At 40.4% G+C, this 16,851-nt stretch overlaps 4 protein-coding genes across 6 annotated transcripts in view; 2 read left to right on the forward strand and 2 right to left on the reverse strand.

The window, feature by feature from the left end:
* The window catches only part of LOC131428553 (doublesex- and mab-3-related transcription factor 2), a 22,317-nt gene extending 17,154 nt beyond the window's left edge, over nt 1–5,163 (forward strand). Inside the window, exon 2 of the mRNA XM_058592596.1 lies at nt 4,695–5,163. Within this exon, the coding sequence (XP_058448579.1) occupies nt 4,695–5,038 (344 nt within the window). The 3' untranslated portion in view covers nt 5,039–5,163. The remainder of the gene's footprint in view (nt 1–4,694) is intronic.
* Nucleotides 5,076–13,624, reverse strand: LOC131426386 (syndetin). Its single transcript, XM_058589083.1, has 5 exons — nt 13,249–13,624; nt 12,858–13,187; nt 10,538–12,784; nt 10,357–10,472; nt 5,076–5,680 (listed from the first exon to the last, which is right to left on the reverse strand). The coding sequence occupies exons 1-5, from the start codon at nt 13,300–13,302 to the stop codon at nt 5,338–5,340; spliced, it is 3,090 nt and encodes a 1,029-aa protein (XP_058445066.1). The 5' UTR covers nt 13,303–13,624; the 3' UTR covers nt 5,076–5,337.
* A 221-nt stretch (nt 13,625–13,845) lies between these two features.
* On the forward strand, nt 13,846–14,822 carry LOC131426390 (mediator of RNA polymerase II transcription subunit 8). The gene is made up of 2 exons (XM_058589090.1): nt 13,846–14,121; nt 14,186–14,822. Exons 1-2 carry the CDS (start codon nt 13,957–13,959, stop codon nt 14,774–14,776), a joined length of 756 nt encoding a protein of 251 aa, XP_058445073.1. The 5' UTR covers nt 13,846–13,956; the 3' UTR covers nt 14,777–14,822.
* The window catches only part of LOC131426389 (tyramine beta-hydroxylase), a 47,406-nt gene continuing 45,353 nt past the window's right edge, over nt 14,799–16,851 (reverse strand). For all 3 annotated transcript variants that reach the window (XM_058589087.1, XM_058589086.1, XM_058589089.1), the window contains 3 exons: nt 15,564–16,828; nt 15,320–15,507; nt 14,799–15,255 (listed from right to left, as the gene is read on the reverse strand). In XM_058589087.1, the coding sequence (XP_058445070.1) occupies nt 14,931–15,255; nt 15,320–15,507; nt 15,564–16,828 (1,778 nt within the window). In that variant the 3' untranslated portion in view covers nt 14,799–14,930. The remainder of the gene's footprint in view (nt 15,256–15,319; nt 15,508–15,563; nt 16,829–16,851) is intronic.

The raw sequence follows: 16,851 nt of genomic DNA on the forward strand, positions 1-16,851 counted from the left end.
TATTTCGCTCATTTAAGCGAAACGTATTATTTCGACGACACGACCAATGATGAAAATAATTTTTGGAGCAACACTGCTCAGTTGCTACGAACTAGTTGCCAAGGAGACCTAATACAAATAAACAAACAGTTTGATAAATTTTCGGAATCGTTCGTTTGATTTTGATGATTGCAGATGATTCGCACATTCTTTATTTTCGTGTTTGTTGTTCAATGTTTTACGACTGACGAGATTTTAGAATATAGGGTTTTAATTTGTAATGCATGTTCTAGAAGGATTAAAAGCAAATGCGTATTATGGGGATGTCCTGCATCAGTTGTTTCATATTGATAGAAGCCTAAAAAATGATCGTTATGATGCCTGGTTAACATCGCCCTAAATCACCAGACTTTCACAGAAAACGTAGTCCAATTGTAATGTGACCAGTTCCTCCGTTAAGATCTTTACGACGCAAACTATTCGCTCATTTTTTATTTTTTTTTTTGAAAACTATTCCTTGAGGAAAAACATTTCTTTTTGTTCTAGTACTGACAATTTTAGATTTTTTTTCCGGTGTGAACAATCACGTTTAGGTTATTTTTCAGAAATTTTTTTCAATTTCTGGTAACTGTTATTCGAAATCAACAATTTTAAGCTTTTGTTGCCAGTTTAAACAATTTTCTAAATGACATTACCATTACATTACCAATTTCTGAGGAGTAGTTAAATGTGTGATACAGTTTTGTTTTTCGGTTACCGGCACCCTTTTCTTTTAATCTTATAACTCCTGACTAAGTGCACATTATGCGAACATCAATCGAAAGCTAAAGTTCCTATCTAACAACTGAATAAGAAACTAAGTTGATTAAATCTATCGAAAAAACTTTATTATCCATTTAGTAAAGTGATAAATTTTGGCCATTTCAAAAAAAATGTTCGGTAACATGCACCCCAAGAAATTTCGCTAAAAATGAAAAAAATATAAGTAAAGACTGCAATTATTCAAAAAAAAAAACGGAATTTATTCTTTTCGGAGGCGTTTCGGACAAAAGTCTTTATTGTCTGATGGTGATTTCGCCTTGGCTCTCTTGGCCGATGATCTGGATGGTGGCGCCTTTGGTGTTGATCTGGCCGGTCTTCCACCGGCTTCGCGGGATTGAATACGTTACTGCAGTCAAACTTATTGGCTTCTTTTCCACTAAGCAACGTTTAATGGCCTTTAATCAGTGCAATAAAGTTCATTTTCCTTAACTTGGACGATCTGTTTGAAGTCGCCATGGCTAAAAGAACCAGAGAACCAAAGTTTTTACTAATATGACGAATGCATTGAAGCTGTCAAGTTGTCCACGTGCACGCTTAAAAAAAGTTACTCAGAGTTTGAATACTAGTTACTCATTTTCAAATGATACATGGAAACGTCAAAAATTGGGTAGTTATCATCAATGATATTGAGTAACTCCTACTCTAAATTTGAGTTTAACGCAAGAACTCGTTTTTTTGTTACTATTCGCAAGATCAGTCTAAAAGTTGTAATAACCATTTGTAGCAACAGGTTGTATTTTTTGTTAGTGAGATCGCGTATTTCGAGGGTGAGTCGCTCAACACAAACGGTGTTGTGTCTGCAAAAACCGGAATGATAAACTCCGTGTTGTGCTTTAGAATGGAATCGAATATGCTCAAGTGTCATTTATGAGGAATAAGTCTATGATTGGTGCCTGAGCATAACTGACATGTATGTTAATTTGCGATTGACACACTACTCCAAGCGACCACCACTTGATATAGTATTGAGTTCAATTACTTAATATTTTAATATACACTCAGAAGAGGAGCATTTTTTTTGCAAATTTGGTATATGTGAAATAAAACTTCACTCAAAATTTGAATGATAGTTACCCTATTTTTGGTACATGTACAAATAAAGTATTACTCAGTAAATGAGTAGATTTTACCCAAATATCGTTTCCAGCGGAAGAACTCAAATTTGAGTAACTTCGGAGTTACTCTAAATTAGAGTTGTTCCACTTTTTCTTTAGATGAGTGAGATCTTACTCATTTTTGAGTAACTATTTTTAAGCGTGTGTTGCATATTATCAGAAATGCCAGATAATACAATAAGTTTAGCTAGCAAAAGCGAAAAGATCGCGCCAATTTGAAAAGTCTATAATTTCTGACGAATGTTTGCAAACAATCGAAGTTTCAAAAGTCTGTGAAAAGTCTTTAGACGAAAAAGGGTTTACATGTTAAGAAATTTGATAATTTACAGACAAATATGCAGACTAGTCACCTCTGCATATCATTGATTATTTTCCGCAATTTGTCTTGAAAATGACGAAATAAAACTGTAATTGCGTAAATATTAATAGCATCCGGTATTAAATCACAAAATAGATTGATTTCACCTCATAAATATTCAATCCACAATCCACAAAATATAATGCTCATTGTTCGGCTCTACAACCTTCATTTACACAATAATCGATATAATCTCGTAGATAGAAGCCCAATCTACGAAACTGTGCGCAATATGCTTCAATTCCATGTTTAAAACTTGAGTAATGAGCATTATTTTTCGTAACTTTCAAAAGGGCATATCGCACGATATGCCCTAATCACATGTTAGTACCGATTTGTCGAAATGACGCTATCTGCTTTCTCTTAAAAGTTACGGTGGGGTGCCTGCAACCGAACATCTTTCCTACATTTTCAAGTTAAGAGATAATATTCGCAGGCGACTTGTCATAGTCTTCATCCTTTAATAATTCAAATAGCATTCGATTTTAGTCTGATTTCAGCTAACTTTTAGCAAACGATCATCAAATAAAACACTTTGGCTGTTACATTGCATCGTATTTCCGTTTTTCGCTAAACATTGCTTATGATTTGGTAATTAAAGAAACCAATCAATTTGAAGTGATGAAAATGAATCACAATCTTCCTCGAGAAATGTTTCCGCACAGAATAAAAACATTGCGTTGTTATTATTTATTTACCGTGTGAAAAGCAAATAACTGATTATTGAAACGAGAAAAGTCTCGCATATAGAATGATTGTTCCGGACAGAAAAAAAACCGTTTAAAATACATTCACTCACAAGTTGGCACATTTTAATGCAACATCTTTCGACACTGGGTGCCCAGATTCATGACTTTAGCATCCGCCAGTCTGTTACTATGAGAGTCTGTAATCGCAAGGGATATTTTTCCATTTGTGATTGAAAATCCTTTTTCCAACATTACGAAACTATGTTTCGAAGGTGAAAAGAAAAAAAAAGTCCAACGGAAGTCCTCCGTTGATCCAATCTGTTGAACCGTTGAAACATATTTGGCAACCTTCGAGTTGTAATAAAATCCATACAATCATACTCTCTGATACTCAATTTAATTATTCTCTGCAAAACCGAAAAAAAAACTGTCAACTTAATGATGGAAACATTTAAGATGACTAGTGGCCGAAACATCAATTAATAATGAACAATATCTATTTTCCCTGTTTTTCAAATCATTATCTAGGTTTCCCTTCACAGAAACGAAAAGGTCACCTTGCATTTCGTATTTAGTATTGACGCTACTTTTTAAACAAACCCTCTTCCCACAACCAGAATTAGTAGTGAACCAACTAGCAGAAGTTGGTTCAGAAGGCATCCAGAATTCTCAGAGCATTATGTTTGAAAGTATGTTTCGCATATCCCAAACAGTGGAGTTTGAATATCTGTATAAAATGTTCAAAACGACGTATGTAACAATGAGAGATTCTCTTTGTTTACTTTCTCACAAGCAGAGCAATGGACAAGTGCAATAAGATTTCGCCATTTTTCCTAAAATGTCCTTTTATTCACCAAATTATTTAGAAAGAACTGTCACAGGAAATTAGAGACTTACTCGGCTAAGAAATAACAAACGAAAGCTTAAAAAAAATTGTTTTGTTTAGTTCCAAATTTTATTTATCCTCGTGTAATTCAAGGACTACTTGATAGAAAAATACGCTTACGAAGCAAGCGTTTCACCTTATTTGTTTGTTTTGAACACGATTTAAAAACATATTTCGAATCCCGATCTCAGCTGACTCACAGAGTAAAGATTCACGGAAAATAGTATGAAATTTGATCAGCATGAAATATGTCCACTTAATAGTTAAAACTATGTTAAAATCAAAGTCATGCCGGCAGCCCCCGCTGGGATGGAGGAAAAACGAACAAAACACGAGGCTACAAGAATAACAATTCTTGAATCCAAAAAAAAACCACTGCGGGGAAAAAATAATTCCCAAATTAATATGTATATTTGTTCGAGTGACGGTTAGACATTTATACACTGCCTACTGGTGTTCGGTTCGGAATGGAACAGCAACAGCCTTTAGAGACAAACCACCTGGTTGCTGCGTTCGGATCGCAATCAACCACTCTGACTGACGTACGTCAAAGATATTCTTTATTTTTAAATCGAGAACGAAAACAGTCGCAACAATCCACCTTGCAGTGAGTGTTCACTGTCTCTGTTTTGTACCGAAAAATAATAACTCCCAATGCTGCTACTGCCAGCGTAATTGAGACATGCTTGTTCAAACAAACGAGTTTTTTTTCGTCACCGTCTGCGGCTGCAGTTTGTTTCTTTTCTCGTCATTTTGAAAGACAACTTGCTGGGGATCTCCTCCTCCTCAATTAACCGTATTAATTATCACTTAACAAGTTCGGGTTTCTTTTATTTTTTTTACAGATTCTCGCAAATATGCTCCCTTCTTTGAATCTCCACTGACGGAACGGATCCGTAAGCGACGAGCCTTCGCCGACAGCCGCCTGATGAGTGCACCGATTCTAGTGCCCGTTCCCGGTTCACCAGCAACGGCGCTGCCAAACTACCCAAGTCCCGGTCTACCAGTAATGTCGGATTCTATGATGGCTCCGTTGAAACCACTGATTCTACCGCCACTGGAATTCGTCCGGAATTGTTTGCGACTGCCCGAGATGTCATGCGAGGAGAAAAGAACACAACTGGCAATTGAGGTTCCCACAAAACCAAAACTGTCATTCTCGATAGAATCGATCATAGGAGTGAAATGAATTGAATCTTTCTTTCCAATAATTATTCAAATTATTGTTATGCACTGTCTTCTTAAACGATAGTTTTAATGTACATAGTTCTTTGTTCTGTTAAGTTAAATAAACTCAGAAAATATATTTTCAAATAAAACAGAGATTACGCTAAGGATTATGTCTTTTAGGCTGCTTTTAGATTCCCGCTAAAAATACTTGTAAAAATGAAACTAATAATTCACGTTCCAGCTCGAGCCAGACAAACTAAATTAATACTAAAGGGAGGGATTGAGAAAGAGAGAGATTGAGAAAAAATAACAAAATACTTAAGATTCTTTGTTCAGATCGTCACGTTGGACTCCGTTGCTTTTGTCAGCGCCGTTTTCCACCAACTCCAGCAACCGTTGGCGCAGCTTCCTGTCGCTGGTGCAGGCGCACTGGACCACCGCGACCAGGTGCTTCGTCGAGTATCCCTGGGCGTGACCCTCGGTTAACCACTGTTCCAGTAGATCCTTTGGCTGGTAGTATGCCTTGATGTACCGTTCGACGTAGGCACGATGCTCCGGATACTTGCCACCGGAAATGATTTCCACGATCGATATAAAGTGCGTAAAATCCAGCTGCATCAGGGCCCGACCTCCGGCAGAGCATTTCTTCGTACTGGCAAAGCTGAAAGAGTAGGGTGGGAAGCAAAGGGTTAATTTTTGAAGTGTGAGTTTACGAATGTATGCAAGATTCAAAATGCTGTGCCTCGTAAGTCCTATTGATTGCTCTAATACAATAGTCATCTCATTAGTAGAGTCTAGCAAAATCACTTGAAGTAACTCAGCCAGCAATTTGCCAACGTTCGAAAGCAATGGGAATAATCCGAAAGGTAGGTAATTGGGTGCCGTATGAATTGAAGCCAAGGAACGTCGAACTCCGTTTATTCACTACTCTAACGGCAACAAAGAAAAGGTTTTTTTTTGTATGGAATTGTTACTACCGAAGGAAAGTGGGTACATTATAATAGTCCAAAACGTCGGGCAACGGATGGATATCGACGGCCGTTCTGAATACTTATTGCCTGTGAATGTTGGGACCAGCTGGGTGTTGTGAACTTTGAGCTGCTTAAACCTAGTGAAAGGATTACGTGGGGGGTCTGTCGACGACAATTGAACGGCCAAAATACATCGATAGACACGCCAAAATAATTTTGAAATTTGACAAGTCACTCCATGGGGCGCAGGCGATGAAAACATACTTAAAACTGCGCTAATGGGTAGTCCTTTGTTCCGGTCGTACAGCTTGGCCAGGTTGGTCCGATTACGCTCATGTCTCAGAAAAGGGTTCGATTGGTGAATTGCGACCAAAACGAACGATTCGATGAATATTGAATTTGTAATCATTTTTTGTCAATAAAGTTTAAAGATAACAAAAAAAGAATTTCCGCCTCATCTTCGACTTGTTAAAGTTTCTTTAACGATTTATTAATTTTTAGTTGGTTTGACGTAAAGCCGCCATAACTAAGTTCAGGTTTTGCAATGACTGAGTGGAAACATATATTGGAAAAGGCAAATGAATAAAGAACTGGTAGCGCGTATGCACGGAATGCATAAGAACGCAGGTTCGAGTCCTGTTTCTGAGCGTATCTTTTTCCAAAAAATCATCTTTTCTGTAAGTTTTTCAGTCATTTGTCATCTCTAATATATATCCTTTCTTTGTATCTTCTTATAGTGAAATATTTCAAGAATGTTTTGTCAAATTTCCAAATCCTATCGTTAAAAAACTCCGGAATTGATGGGCCTCTATCTTTTCTTAACTCATACTGCGAAGAGGCTCGGCACACAGGCCCAAGTGTTCTGCTGGTTTTAAAAGTTACTTTTCGATGTTTGTTATTTTGGCGAGGTTTTACAGCTACAAAACGGTGATTTTTTTCGTGAAAAATCGCAGTTTTGACTTAAAATAACCACAAAAAATTTTAAAAATTAGAAAAAAAGATAAAAAACATTCCAGGAAAACATCTACTACAATTATGTTGCTTTAATTTTCTGACTTCAGATAATTCTGAGCACACCTCAGGACACCCCAAATCATGATTTCAAAAACATGTCTCACCAAAAAATGATTTTAAACAATAAACAAACATACGTTTATCAATTGATGAAGTATTTCCAGAGATATACGTATTTAAAAGAGTTCTGATTTTGTCGTGAACAAGCCTTAAGCGTACGTTTCAACGATGATTTCCTCATAGAAGTAAAATTTCCTTCCCCGGAGCGTCTTTATTGAGGTCAGTTGAAATAGACGATGAAAGAGCATCTTTATCCTCTTCATTTGTAGTTCTTTCTCGCCGATTTCGTTCTTCAAGCGCATCAGTTGACTAATGTAATGCTCACTATTGATAGTGTAGACTTTTTCAATATAATCGATGATAATCTGCTACATGAGCATCCACAAATACGGAGCCCATAGCCTTACCGCCCTACGTTTGCATTTCTGGCCGCTTTTTAGGATTCTTACCGACTGCAGTCCACTCGGTTGACGACCGCTTCGACGGAGTGTAGTGATGGATCCAGTTTTAGTCCATTGTCACATACCGAAGTAAACAATCCGGTTTACTTTTGGCAAAGAAATTGCACAAAATACCTGTAGGTTTTGGTCCACAGCTTTCTTATTGACAAATATTCATGTAAAATAGTGTACACACTGCCGAATGATATCTTTAAGATGTCAGCTCACGCAGTTTTAAATTTTCGGTTTTCGAAAACATTTTGGTGGACTTTTTTCGCGGTTTTTTGTAACTTGTGAATTATCTAATTTGGCCGGCCAAAGCATTCCGCATTTTCAGTGTCGGTACGGTCTAAACTCAGAATGCAACCAACACACGGTTGTCACGATGGAGCATAGCCTCCGTAGAACTTTTCAAGCCATTGCACAGTGGTGATAGGCGCCATCTTTTGGAAAATTTTATTTATGTGATTAATCCCCCTAAAAGTGAGATAAAAATATTATTTTGGCTCAGGGCCAACATAGGGGCTAAGTAACTTCGACAAAGTTGTGTAGAAAGATAGTCAAGTCAGTCGAGTTGTTTGTCCACAAATCTGGGTTTTTCGGTGAATTACTTCACGGAAACATTTCATAACGTGCAAATAATAACCTAATAGTCAATTTGCGGTTTACGGCCATCCATTTATTGATTTTATTGATGCTATCGTCGATTTTCGCAGTCGATGGCCTACCGCTTCTCCCATCATCATTCTCAGACTCTCGGTCACTTCTGAAACGTTAGTCTCACTGATAGACGACAATTTTCTTCAGAGTATCGTTGCCGAAACACTTTTCTAACATTTGCAATATTGTCGCACCATTGAAACCATTTTTATCGCAGAATATAATGCAAACTCGTTGTTGCAAATTTAATTCAATTTTGAAAATTGTGGAAAATCGAGGACATGCACAATCGCCTCAATACTACAATTACGTAACTTTTACAAAGGCATCAAGCTGAAAATGACAGATGTGACAACCTAAAAAAACTAATCGAGTGACTGAGAGCGCTACACGGTGGTAAGGTAGTATTACAGTTTTGAATACCCACGGAGTTGACCAGAACGGGAAAGCAGATAGGACTACTGAGAGGCAAGAAGTTCTTCTCTGCCTTCGACGTCTTCGTCTCATGATTGTACCTTTTCTACGATTATGTCATTGGTCGGACTTTTGCAAGCACCCGCTCCAACAATTAAATCTAATCGGGGACGCAGCCCGATTAAAAGTACTGTTTGAACTTCTCCAGAGAGCCGTGCAGAGTTGCGTGAAAAATAAACAAAAGCGCCAACACCTGAAAAACATCAAATATGGGACGTGAGAAAATCCGATACGAATACACCTACTAAACGAGGTTGTCCACCGAAAAAAAAAACAAACCTCTTCTGTTGATGATGAGGATCAAAACTTCTGTATCATTTGTTTGGAACCGATGACCTTAATAGACTATCATATTAAAACTGATTGATGTTCAATTAAAATAACAATTTCTATGTTTGTTTATTTGAAATTATTTAAGTACATATTTCGTTCAGAATCAATAGTGGCCCAACCTAGACTGCTTTTTTATTTTTTCGTTTTGGTAATAACTTTTTTTATATAATGCGCAGCAATTTACCTTAATTAAAAGTTTATTATGACGGTCCAAACTTTTAAATAAGACATCAATATTGAGAATATTCCAATATAAACAAAAGATATAGGGAACTGTTTATAAGTTTAACTGAAGATTCGTTTTATGACTTAGACTTGTTTCCATTGCTACGAGAACCTATCGAGAAGAGTCTCTATACTGATACATTAATACCATTATTTATGTGATCTACTGTTTCTGTTCCATACATTGGCTCAAATGATAAAACGAGTACTGGTACAGTGACTGCTTATTTTCGCTTCACTGTAACAAAAGTACTCACTCGTTGCACATTGATTCCCTGAAATACTCAAAGGTGTTATCCTCGCCGAACTTCCTGATTGCATTTCGCACGGCTTTTTCACTTACTCCTTCCATTTTTGCTATCTTTCTCAGTGACGTGAATTTTCGACGTTGTTCTGCTGAAAGTCCACGCATTTCGAAACAAACTGATGAAAACGAATAAACAACTGCATAAGTGGTTAGAGAAGAGTGTAAACAACAGGACGCAGCCATAAACATTGACAGATTCTGAACCATTGCGAAATGGCAGCGGTTTTTGGTTGCGTCCATACTTTCTGGGACAGTCTTTAAGTAAATAGAAGCATTTTTCTTCTGATGATCTAAAACGATTTCATTTTCGGGGGGAAATGTCCTATTGCGTCTCGAAATGCAATGACGAGCCAGTCACGAGAGCAGTCATTGAAAATTTGCGAAATCAATAGAAAAGAAAAACAAAGTTGCTTACACGACCATTTGAAAAGTTCACGGAAGATTCAAGAAAACTATTTTGGTCGAGACGAAGTTCGACGGGTCAGCTAGTATTTTTTTATATATTTTCTGCTGCAGTGGCATTGCTTCTTCGAAACAAAGAATACTTAGAATCACATCAACATACGTAGCTTGTAAGTCGAATAATTTGCAAAATATCTTTCCTAATGAGATGATTATTGATACAATCATCCGACGAATTTTGGGACTTTACGTTTTTATCGAAAAAAAAAATCACTAGAATATTCGAAATCCCCTTCAAGAATCAAAAAGTTTAGAAACACTTTGACGGGAGGGAAAATTATTCGCAGCCTACACACACGCCTACTACGATACCAATTGTTTCACTGCGGCGTGTTTCAAAGACAATTCACCTGTAGGTTTTTCTTGTCAGAAACTTAGAAAAAATGCTTACCCCTCCACTAGTAGATGCGTTAGCACATGTACGAAGCAGTCCCACAGGGCGTTCTTGGGAATGTTAGCCAGCTGATTGGAAATTTCTTCTAGATGCATAGCAAAGTGTTGTACTCCCTGCAACAACAAAACATTAGTAAAATTGTGACCCAGTTAGAATAATAGTGAAACAACTATCATACCCTATTCATGGTATCGACGTACGCACTGTGCTGCACGTTCACGTGATTAATGTCCCACTTGACTTTGCCCATCGAATGGAGAACATTTTGCAGGTCGATCACCCGGGCTGTGACGCACATGAAAATTGGTTTCCTCGCATCGTTCGCAGCATCCGTTGCTTCCGTCAGATACTGTTGAAGCTTCGCCGGTTGACTACCGGCCGGATCCGACTGCAGCAGACCACTTAAGTACTCCTCCATCAAACGGAACTGGTCGAACAAGCTTATGCAACTTTCGGCGGCTACGATCCGTTTCTGCATTCCGTACAGCAGCTCCGGATTGGCCAGGTCCTCTTTGATCATTTCATCCGAGAGGGGCCATTTGCGAAGTTTCGGGACAATGTCGGATTGAATCCGGTTGAGTACGTTTATGAGAGCAGCAGAGTAAAGGTTGTCCTTTGGCACCGGCAGATCACGCGAAAAGATTTCATGCACCGAGTACAAATAAAAGTCTAGCAGTTCCGTCATAGACATAACGATGTGAGGAGCAATTGCATGCAGCAGTTTGCAGAAATACAAGTACCGTCCAATACAGCGCAGCACGGTCAGTGACGTGTTGGTCACCATGAGACCCGTCGGCGTCGTCGAGGGAGAAACAGGTTTGGTAGGTTTTGGAACTTTTTTCACCGAAGGACTTTGATCAAAATATGTCTCATTGTTATCGCTGCTATCCTCCGAGTAGTAGTACGACGATTCATCTGCAATCCCAGCCAGGATGTCCTCCTCCAGCATGGTACAATCGAAACCACCGTCAAACGGTGAACTTTTTTCGGTAAACCTTAGAAAATATCCGCACGATCCGTACAGAGAGCTTTCGTCCTGGGAATGCATAGAAGAGGTACTGGTAACTCGTTGACCACCCGGGGCTTCAGCTTCCAGCGTTTCCAACCCTCTGTTGTTCTCTTGGTTCGACGTTTTTGCGGGTCTCACTGTTCCGTTTTGGTTTTTCTGAAAAGCGTGCCTGAAGTTTTTGTATTCCTGAAGCTGACTAACATCGTTGAAACTGCCAATGGGCACCCAAACTTCGTGATCGAAAAACAAACCGATCTCCTCCAAACAACTGATATGATAGCGGCGAAAAAAATCCACACTCTGCCGTTGCATGTGCTCCATCAACTTCTCCGATGGATCGTCACAAAACTCATTGCCGACTTTCTTCAATCGCTGGACAATTGCCAATATTTGGATAAAATATTCGTACTTCAACGCACTTAGCTTGGTACTGCTAATGAATACGGAAATTTTTGCCTGAATGTCATTCCAAATCCGAAACCGTCCACTCTCCAGCTTCTGGTCAATGTACTCGTCGTGGAAGCTGCCGTCTTGTGCTTTACGATTCGGCGATTCTTTGTGCTGAGCTTCCCGACCCTTTTCGTATAACTTCTGATTCTGATGCCAGCATCGAACCTGATAGTAGGACACCAAAATCACCCAAAATCCTCGGCACAAAGCGGTCAAACAGTGGATGTACTTCTCGCTCGGAACTGCTTCACACATCTGTTCGAACGTGAGCTTTTGCTTGCTGCCCTCTTCCAGACTGGCTTCCATGTGTTGCTTCAAGGCCGTAAAGGCAGCCGTATGAATCGAGGAAATAAAGTTCATCTGCAGTTGATCCATCGCAATCAATTGCTTCTCGAGCAGTTTGTAGGCTTGCTGTAGTTTGGCGTACTTTTTGGCATCGAATCCTGTCGGTATTTCGTTCAGCACCGTTTCCAATTGAAGCTCACTCATCATCAGGGTATCCTGCAGCTTGGCCGACAGCGACTCGATACACCGGTATTGCTGGAAACGCTCCGAAAGATTCTTATTCTCCAACAGAATGGCAATCGCTCCGCTGTAGTCCGATTCCGAGAGTCGCTTCTGCAACCGCTGATCAATCGAACGCATGCTTTTCAGAGTGTTTAATGTTTTCAGAAGATTCAGCAATGTCTGACGTTTCTTGTAGGCTGCTAAAATCTCCAGATTCGTGGTTGTGAGCAGAGTTTTCGATTCGTCCAGATGCGTTCGAGTGGTGCGACACTTAACGATAGTGTCCCGCAGAAGGGCTTCCGTTTCCTGGATGCGACTGAACTCTTCTCTACAGGCGGGTCGCTGGTCTAAAATCAATTGTAAGGCTTTTTTGGAGATTACTTTGTGCTGCTGCTTCAATGTTCTCATGGCATTTTCAATGCTCTGACAGCAGAGCAGTTGATCCGATTCGGATAATTTCTAAAACGAGAAAAAAAAAACAATCGTTTCTAGCAAATGCGCAAAAAAAAAAACAAAAACAATTCACATTCACCTTCAACTCATGAAGGCCAGTGTTGCTGCCGCCGTCGAAGTAGATTGCTTCGGTGGATTCGAGAATTTCCTGATCAGACATTTTGCTTGCATTCGAGTCCTTGCAGTGGCTGTCCGGCTGATCGCTCTCGTCGTCAAATGGAGAATACTCAAAGTGGGAGGAGGAAGCAGTCGAATTCCGCCCAGACGAAGCAGCTGTTCGCGAACCACCACTGCTGCTGCCGCCGCCGGGTACGGAGGAATGTTTTTGTTGTGTCATACCTCCCTGCTGCTGCTGTTGTTGTTGTACATAATAATCCGTAAAGCCCATCTTTGGAATTTTCACTTCTTTCTACAAATAATTTTCAGAATTTCGAGCGATTCGATTGAATTTAGGTAACCCATTTAGTTACCTTTTTATTGATTAGGTCCAGCACTTTGTACTTTATCTCCTCCATTTTATCCATGGTTTTAATGGTGGAGAAAGTTTCCTCCCGATAGCGACCCAACGAACGACAATGAATCACAAACCAGTCAGTGACGAACAGCAGGTAATTGCTGTTACTACTGCTGACTGCACTACTCGCTACAAAGACATTGTTCACACTCTGATGACCAAAACGTACCGACTTCACCACTCCACTCCGCTGACAACATTAATATAGCAAAAATCGTCGTCTCTCTGCAATAATCGAGGTCGCCTGACGTTGTGGTTCGATAAAGACGAGAAAAAAAAATTGTTGACAGAATCGATCCCACCGTTTGTATACACTCGCTTTCAGAGCTGCCAACAAAAAAGCTAAGTTACAAAATGAAAAATTATTTTACCTTCTATGATATATATGGATAATAAAATGCTATGGAATTCTGATTGAAATGTTTTCAGTTTTTTTGTAATGATAATAAAAATCTACCAGAATGTGTGTGATTGTTAATAATTTTCAAACGGAATCTGTTTTAAAGAAATTCCTTGAAATCTGTGTATATGGCAACCCTTCTGGATTCAATCATTTCATACGATGTAATATAAACATTTTAACTAAACAAACTGCAAATGGGAAAAAATCTGATTGTGTCTTTTGAATCGTGAAACAATTGGTTTAATACTAGTTTGAGCAAACATGCAGCGCGAGGAAAAACAGTTGGATATGTTGCTAGAGGCGGTGTTGAACCGGCTGAACGACCTGAAGCATTCAATCGGAGCAATGCTGCACCGGCTTGAGACGGAATATGAAACAATTAGCTGGCCGACTTTCTTGGATAATTTTGCTCTTATCTCCAGTCATGTAAGCATTCTACTGTTGCGTTAATGATCAATTGAAAAGTAAAGCTTTTCCTTTTACGGTTTAGCTGACCGGATTGACCAAAATACTGTCATCGGAAATTGGAACTCCACTTCGCAATCTCACAGTTCTTCCATTATTGTTAACACCGGAACGGGATGAAGCGCTACTGCAGCTGACTGAAGGTCGCATACCCGTATTTTCGCATGATCTCGTTCCGGATTATCTACGAACCAAACCGGATCCGGGTGCGGAATCACGTATGGCTGCCCACGAAGCAAAAGCTAACAATCTGCTAGCGGAAACGGCCATGAAACAGGTTGCCCAATACACCAAAGTGATATCGCATGTCTGGGATATTGTGAGCAAAGCAAAAGAAGAATGGGACACGGAAGCTTCCTCTAGGCCTGGTATACAGCAGACCAGCTCGATGGCTGACACGCAGGCCCTGGTCGCTGCAGTCGGTTTGGGTAACGGTTTGACGCTTCCCGTAGGACCGGGCGGAGTACCCGGCTCAGGTATTATGATCCCACCGGTAATACGTCAATCGTCACCGATGAGTTCAGTGTCACCGTCCGGAGCTGGTCCACTCGGGAAGATGCCATCCGGTATTAAGACCAACATTAAAGCCGCAAACCAGGTGCACCCTTATCGATAAAAATAATGCTCAATAAACGGCGTTTTGATGTGATAATATTTACAAATTTGATTTTTATTTGTGAGAACTATTTTGTGCAGAAAACTGTGCTTTGGTTCTAATCATTTGAAATGATTTCGTATTTTATACCTCACTGGTATCAAACTACTTATTTTTACTCCTTGATTTTTTCGTCAGCGTAGATGCAGTCTCCGAAAGCGTCACACTTTCCGACCTCTAGTGGCTTGAACCAGTGCAACTCGGAAGGTATCTTACAATGTTCCTTGAGGGTTCGCCTCGGAGGGCTAAATTCCGTAACTGGTGCTCCTTCCCAGTTGAATCCATCAAATCGGAAGCCATCGGATCGATTACACTGCATGCTCAGCGGTTCCTCTAGATAATACTCAAGCAATTGGTCAGCTCTAGCCTTGGTCCACTGAATGTTGTGGTAGTTATCGGATCGGCCTTCCCCAGGCCGAACCGTGTTCTGTTGTTCCACTCTGAAAATAAAAATTCTCTGTTATGAAAGATACTTTGGCAAAACTTATAATAACGTTGACATACTCTCGCATATATTTAAAATAGTTGTATAGAGATTTCTCCGAGATGGCGCTTTTGCATAGCTCCAGTTTGGTCGCCGGATAGTAGCTGATATAGTTCACACACATTTCGTCACTGATGGAGAACCCACCCAAGGTAGCTGCTTCGTATCCTCGTGTGTCGTAGTAGCAGGTTGTCATTAGAGCATCTCCCTGAAAATTGGAATTTTAAAGAAAGAAACTTTTTACGAGCAGGTATGCACACTTACCGGTAGGATTTTCGGTCGATACCGCAACTGTCTAATCTCCTGATAATGATGAGAATAGAAATCGTCTCGATTGACTTCCCTTAGTTCAACTCCGTTGCGGAAGTGGCGGGTAAGAATTCGTACACCTCGTAGATGTGTATGCAGTTGCGAACCGAAAATCGTAATCCCATCAGATGGTAGTGCAACTTTTGTGCATTCTGCAATACAGTAACCGGTCAGGGGAAATGCAACCTGCCCGGGTGGTATGGCCATCTTGTCCGTGTACTCTAAACCAAGTTCCATAATGGCAGCATCGTGTTTTCTAAGCTTCGATACCACACTGATGCGCATTCCGGAACTATCTTTAATGCCGGTTTTCACGTCCGGATTGTTGAAATGTACTTCCAACCGGACGTACGGATTGAATTCCTTTCCACCCACTGGCAGACCAGCTTCGTGTGGATACGTAAAAGCACTTGCTCCCATAGCCCACAGAGCCATAACTTTATTACAGATCGTCGCTTCCGGGGGCATGTCCGCACAGCTACCCTCGTACTCTGGAATTTCATGCTTGGAATCGGCGACACATTGAAATACCTCCATATGATGAACCACGTGTTCATTCGTTATAATCGGCTCAAATTGTACTAGGTGATGTTTCTTTTGAGCCAACCAAGGTTCCAACCGCTGGACCTTACACCAATAAGTCGTCTCCACGGCAGGAATGATGGCTTGATCCAACCGAATATCAAGTTTTTTCACCAATGACTTCTCTTCAGGAACTTCTATCGCATCGGCTCGTAAGATCTGCACCGGCAAGACTCCTTGATCGCTTTTACTGATCTTTGGCAGTAACGTCCAGTTCGCCGAGAAATCCAGTTCTTTCCTGCCACGCATCCAAACCACGTACATGGTCCCGCCGTGTATGGCCACATCCTGTGGGTCACAAGTATCGAACTTCCTTCGAAAGGCAATCGATTTCTCATCGATCCGCATTACGCTACAGTCCTGCGTGGTGTCCGCGTAGATCCGACTGAAGTCCCGTGAGGTATAAGTATCCAGCACCTGATGGTACATACCGTCACCCTGGCTGGAGAACACACACAGGTCGGTCCGTTTCAGTTCACCTCGAGGGGAGAAACCGATTGCGAAGAACTTGTACCGCCCGTGCAGGAAGGTGTTCTGAACGTGAAACAACACCTCCTTCCGGTACCAGTCCATCATCCACGTCAATTTCAGCTTCTGGCGATCCAGGTTGAGCGTGTGGATCTGATTGGCGGAGATGTCTGTGGATGGTGCAGTAATTTGA

Source organism: Malaya genurostris, chromosome 1, assembly GCF_030247185.1.
Source record: "Malaya genurostris strain Urasoe2022 chromosome 1, Malgen_1.1, whole genome shotgun sequence".
Classification (NCBI taxonomy): domain Eukaryota; kingdom Metazoa; phylum Arthropoda; class Insecta; order Diptera; family Culicidae; genus Malaya; species Malaya genurostris.

Coding starts and splice junctions, on each gene's coding strand:
- LOC131426386 (XM_058589083.1), bottom strand. CDS start 13,302: ATGGATAAAATGGAGGAGATAAAGTACAAAGTGCTGGACCTAATCAAT. Junction 13,188..13,248: donor TGGACCTAATCAATAAAAAG/GTAACTAAATGG, acceptor AATTATTTGTAG/AAAGAAGTGAAAATTCCAAA. Junction 12,785..12,857: donor CTGGCCTTCATGAGTTGAAG/GTGAATGTGAAT, acceptor TTCTCGTTTTAG/AAATTATCCGAATCGGATCA.
- LOC131426390 (XM_058589090.1), top strand. CDS start 13,957: ATGCAGCGCGAGGAAAAACAGTTGGATATGTTGCTAGAGGCGGTGTTG. Junction 14,122..14,185: donor TTGCTCTTATCTCCAGTCAT/GTAAGCATTCTA, acceptor TTTACGGTTTAG/CTGACCGGATTGACCAAAAT.